The 5,529-nt window shown below is 55.7% G+C and overlaps 1 protein-coding gene across 1 annotated transcript; it reads right to left on the bottom strand.

Annotated features, from left to right (window-relative positions):
• Window positions 1-1,353: 1,353 nt before the first annotated feature.
• TRIREDRAFT_36391 (uncharacterized protein) lies at window positions 1,354-3,501 on the bottom strand (the record flags this gene model as incomplete). The annotated part of the gene is made up of 3 exons (XM_006963033.1): window positions 1,354-2,231; window positions 2,301-3,303; window positions 3,379-3,501. Coding segments are annotated over 3 exons (2,004 nt in total), but the record flags the coding sequence as incomplete, so codon positions are not given.
• Window positions 3,502-5,529: the final 2,028 nt, after the last annotated feature.

The raw sequence follows: 5,529 nt of genomic DNA, 5'->3' as shown, positions 1-5,529 counted from the left end.
AACTAGGCGTCAGTCACTATCAAACACCCAATCCTCGCTGTCCAAGTCACAACAATCGCAGCCAGTACATACTGTAGCCAGGAGTAAGGCGGTCTCCCAGGCCTATCCATGCTGTCCAAACCCCCACGCCCATGATGCTAGCGAGAACTGCATGACATGCACATCATGATAACAGCAGGCCCTGCCCTGTTCGCCAGACCCTGCTGAAGTCGAGTCCATGGGAGCCTTGCTCGTACATGCACGCAATTACGGACCACGACTTGCGCCATGAAGACTGGCGGATCAAGAGCACAGACAGTCGACATCAAGCCCCCGTGATTCCGGCTTGAATCCCGGAGCCGGCGTCTCCACATCTTTGCCGCCGGACGTGGGCAGTCTGTCATTACCGGACCGGTACCCCGATATGATCCGCTTCACACTATTCTCCAGCCTAGATCTTGTCTCTTGAGGGTTGGCAGTGTGTAGGCTCTCTGTGTATCCATTGAGCTTATTTGTTCTCAATTACGGCAGTCCTTCTTTATGAGATACTAAGCAATGAAGGAGGTGATATTGAGAGGTTGATTGATATGCGGACCTGCAAAGATGAGATCGATCCCGCGGAATATTGTCGTTACACATTGCAAGCCTTCTTCGCTGACAATGTTCAAGATTCGAGAAAGAGCTCGAGTCAGAGTTGATGGCAAGAGATAGTCCAACGTACCTATATCATCGTCTTCAATGTTGCTCTTCATAATTGAGCAGCCACACACATCACCAGCACAACATAGTTTGAGACTCACACTGACAAGGAGGCATGGCTGGAGCGCAACAGCACAAATGACCTTGACAAACCATTTAAGTCTATTCAGCAGTCACTTCCATATCAGATAAGTAAACATCGTGACGTTTGATATTCCAGAGTCCGAATTTCAAGCATTGGTATCTATGCGACAACCCATCTAATCGGTAACCCGAGCCATCTCAATCTCGTTTTGTGCCTCCTCAAAGCGGAAGTCAGAGCAATTGTCCAAAAAGAAAAAGAAGAAAAAAGGTTCGAAAACCTGCCACCCGTTCCACGCTATATGATCCAAGCTCGCTATTTCCCGACACGGGGGGGAGAAAACCTAGTAAGACACGGCGGTCGTTGAATAAAACAAAAAAAAAAAAAAAACATAGGAAAGGGTTGGATACAAGCAAGTCGAAAAATGGGGCTGGGGTAGAGGGTCGGGAAAGAAGACAGCTAGGTGTGGAAGAGAAAGAAGATGTAAAGAATTCATGAGAGCCTCCTCAGCGCCCGTAGTCTCCCATATAATTCATGTCGGCATAATTCTGACTCATGCCTTCTTCTGGATATCTGGCCCCAGAACTACTGATGTAGCCACCGTCGTCACCGTCATCGTAGTCACTGGCGTCAAATGACGACCTTCCGCTGAGCTCATCGTCCAGCCCGCCTCCCATATCTGTCGCTGACCAGTTCATCTGCGCCAGTGCTGGATATTGAGCCAGGAGAGCTTGCGGGAGAGTGTAATTTCCGCTGGCGTCCATAGGATAAGCTGGGCCGGCATCCATGCCCATGACCTGCGGGTTGGCCATGTTTTGCGCCATATTCTGCTGCATCCGCTGTTCCTGCCACTGGCGTTGCCTTTCGACCATTTCTTCATCTAGGAGGGGCTTGATGCATATCCTGCCTGCTTCGGACCGGAAATGTCTTCCCAAGGCGTCCGCTCGCGCAAACCGTCGGCCGCATCCCCATTGTCCACCAGTTTTGAGATCCCCCTTACAGACAAACTTCTTCTCTCCTGAGTGCAAACTTTCGTGCCGTTTCCTGTCATGCTGTCGAGCAAATGCTTTACCGCAGACAGTGCACACGAAGGGACGCTCATCGGTATGAGTTCGCAGGTGAGAGCGCAAGTTATAAGCTCTGGTGAATCTCTTGGGACACAAGGTACACTGAAAGGTCGCCGGGTGCTTCTGCATGCGCTTGCTTGTGCCGGCTTCTTGGCTGTTCTGATACTCCGGGTCCGCCAGGCGTAACGCTATGACGTTGTTCGGCACCGAAGAAGTCGATTGTCGCCTTCGAGATGCTGGTGAGCTGGTTCCTGACCTGTCTAGAGGGGATAAGGATCGAGATGCTGTGTCGGAACGGGCCGCAAGATCAACGCCGAGAGAGGAGCCCAGATTGCCAGGGGGCAGTATTCCGCTACCGGGGTGGAACGGGTCCGTGACCGCTCTCGGGCGAGATTTTGGACGACCTGTAATACCCGCGTCAGTTAGGCGCCTACAGTTGGTAGACCCATGTTGCAAAGTGAATGAGGACCTACCTCTTTCTGGTGGTGTTAGCGAATCTTGATCCATCTGCGACTTGGGCGGCTCAAAGCTGCCCTGTCTCGAATTGGTCGGCGCAAAGTCGATGTTGATGGCTGGGGGCGCCATCTGGTGCATATCGCCGCCCATGCCGCCTGATAGCGAGGGAAAGCTCTCATGGCTAGGTTGCAGGTCCGGGTATCCTGATACTCCGTCAAAGCCGCCATTGGGCGGAATGAGGTTGAAAGAGGGCTGCATGGTGTCCGGCATCTGCTGGGGCATTATCCGAGGGCTGATGGCTGGACTGTGCGAGGGACTTCGACCATGATACCCGGGACTACCGTGGTCAGCCAGGCTGAAGGATCCGATGCCGAGCACTTCCTGGTAGAGGCTAACATCCGCGGGCCTCTGCAGAGGCGAGTGGCCCGACTGGTCGGCGTCGAACGTATCGGAACTGACGAGATGGGGCGAAGGGGCCACGGAGGAGACGTCCGAATACTCAGAGGGGGTTCGTCGATGACCCTGAAACTGCGGCTGGGTCCAGTCTCCAATCTGGCTAGGGAGAAGCGCGGCTTCGGGTCCTAGGGAAGCATTTCTCGAATGAGTTGGCGGCGACGAGAACTGATGTCGGTTGAAGGGAGGCGACTGTAGACTGTCCGGCTGGAAGAGCTGTGGAGGGGTCGGAGACTGATGCGAGTGCGGGGAGGTCATGGCATTGAGGTCGCCCAGAGGCGGCTGCTCGAAGAGGGGGGCGTTGTACTGATCGCCTTGCTCAGCGGCTGAGGGAAAGAGAGAGAAGTCACCGTCGTGGAGGTTTGGGGAGAGGTAGTTGTGTTGCGCCTGGGCGTTCAGGGAGAGGGTGGAGTCGGGGCCGGTGGCCGGCTGCTGTCCGAAGCTCGCGCTGGGATCAAAGCCGTTTGTCGGGTCGACGGCGTTGGCTTGTGCGCCGAGGAAGCCGTTTGCGCCAAAGGAGTCGTAGTTGGGATGCAGAGGCGCCGCGAATGCTCGTTGTTGCTGCTGCTGGAGTCGCTGTTGTTGTTGCTGTTGCTGCTGCTGCTGCAGTTGTTGTTGCTGCTGTGACGAATCCAGGTCGACGCCGAGTCCAACTCCAAGACCAGCGGATGGCTGCTCATTTGTGGGTGCCAGCGGGCTCCGTGCCGGCGAGTGGGATTGGTTTATATCAGACTGAAAGCCACCGGCCGACGGCGACCTTCCACGCTGGGGTTCATGGGCCATGATGGCGGCCGAGCGCTTGGTCTGTCTGTCTCCGTACCTCGTTGTCGCGAGGCAGATTCCACAGTCAGCCTTCCGAGGAGGCTGTGCACTGGCGGCAGCAATGCAAGGTGCTGGGGGGGTGCGGCCCTATCACAGCGGCAGGACGCGTACAGCGGTGCGAATCACAGTCTGAGCTGCGTTTCAGACGGACGGTCCTGAGGCCGGCTGCAACTCGATCTCCGAGCAGGTGCGGGCGTCCAGGCACGGGGTGGATGAGCCGTGGGGATAGCCGTCTGAGGATGTGTCAAATAGGGCTGGGCCAGGGATCCGAGGGTTGCTGGCGAGGTGAGGCGAGGCGATGCCAGATACTGGATGACGGGTGACGGGTGCTAGAGGCCAGAGATGCTAGAGAAATGCTGGCAAGAAGTTTGGAAGTCCGGCACGGCACCTGGTAGCGAGATAGATGGCGGGAAGGGGGGGGAGGATCGTTCTGCGACCTTTCTTTGTCGGGGTTCGTTCGGGTTGGGCGCCAAATCATCGACCAGCGACGGGGACCCGCGAGGCTGTGCACAAACTGGAGCAGCAACCTTGTGGCCGCAAGTCTGCTGCTAGGGAAGCAGGAGCAAGAGCTAGAGCAGGCGCTGGAGCTGGGAGCTGGCGCTGGAGAAGTGCAGTGACAGCGTGTGACGGCACTGCTGACGACGCAGCCGGTACGGGAGCTGGAGAGGCTGCGGGCTGGTCGAGGGTGCGGGATGATGATGATGATGATGATGATGGAGGAGGCAGAAAGCTAAGTGCTGAGGCGGGTGATCGCACAAGGTGGGATATGGAGCTGAACCGGACCAAGTGGCCGCTCCCAAGGCCTCGGTCGCTGGGGCTTTAGCAGCAGCAAGGGCGAAAGGGACCACGGCTTAGGCTGCCGAGCACTGCTAATAAGGCCGCTAGGGGACTGTGCTAGCAGAGAGCAAGCCGCTAGAATTAGGTAGGTGGTCTTCTAGCAGCTGGAGCTTGGGTTGGTTGAGTCGGGTCCCAGTGCTGTCGGGTGTTCTATCCATGTCATATCCACGTGAAAGTCGCTCCAGGCGAGGGACACCAAGAAAAGGCTGTTTGGCTGTGGAGTTGAAAGTCTGGGATACGTGGGCTGTTACTCTGCTGCGTGTACTTTCAAGGCCGGTGTGAGGGGTAGTTGGCTTCAGATGGTCCTGAGAGGTACCTTTGAAGGGCGCCGAAATGTGTATTGCGTACATGGCGAAACAGGACTGGAATTGATATCCATACCTAGGTAGGTACCTAAAGTATCCAGCGATATCCGGCAGTTGGCGCCGACCAGCCAAAGCGAGCGGCCTCCGTCACTTCTTCATCTGCCAGCCAACAATCCAGGCCAATTTCGTTCTTGCGTAGCGCCTTCACAGGCCTTGTACCGCCTTGTACCTCATCAAGCTCACGGTTTGTGCCAGGCTCGAGCACGACCCCGCACAAGGTCCGTAGTATGGATGGCCCATATTGTCGCTTGTTGCCCCTCCAAAGCGGCAGTGAAATGATGTAGTAGAAAGAGGAAACAGGAACGCGGCAAGAGATGAACTTGATTGGAGACGGAAAGTATTCCAAATGGAGTCGGCGGAGTATTCCAAAAGATCTGGAATATCTCCCAAATCGACACTACCTTACTTTGGCGTCGCTCCAAGGTGGTCAGAAACTCGGCTGGTGACTACATACCTACATACTAGTACCCCGAAGCTACGGGCATCTACAAGTCATACCACCTGATCGTTCTTCACTTCCACTAGGTATTGAATCATGCTGGCCTCTTGTAGAAAGAGGGCTGCTGAGAAGCCTCGGATTTGCGAGTCTTCGCCCTTGAACCACACGATTCTCACCAGAAGGACGCGAATCATGCTCTCAAAAGGGCCCCTAACAAACCACCTCGGCGAAAGCCCGTTTTCCCACCGGTCCAGCCACCGTCAAATAGCTCAACGCTGAATGAAGGAACAGAACCCTGAAACCCGCGGCTAGCAGACTTGGAAAGCTGGT

This window comes from Trichoderma reesei, assembly GCF_000167675.1.
Source record: "Trichoderma reesei QM6a unplaced genomic scaffold TRIREscaffold_4, whole genome shotgun sequence".
NCBI lineage: Eukaryota > Fungi > Ascomycota > Sordariomycetes > Hypocreales > Hypocreaceae > Trichoderma > Trichoderma reesei.
This window is presented reverse-complemented; position numbering and strand designations above follow the sequence as displayed.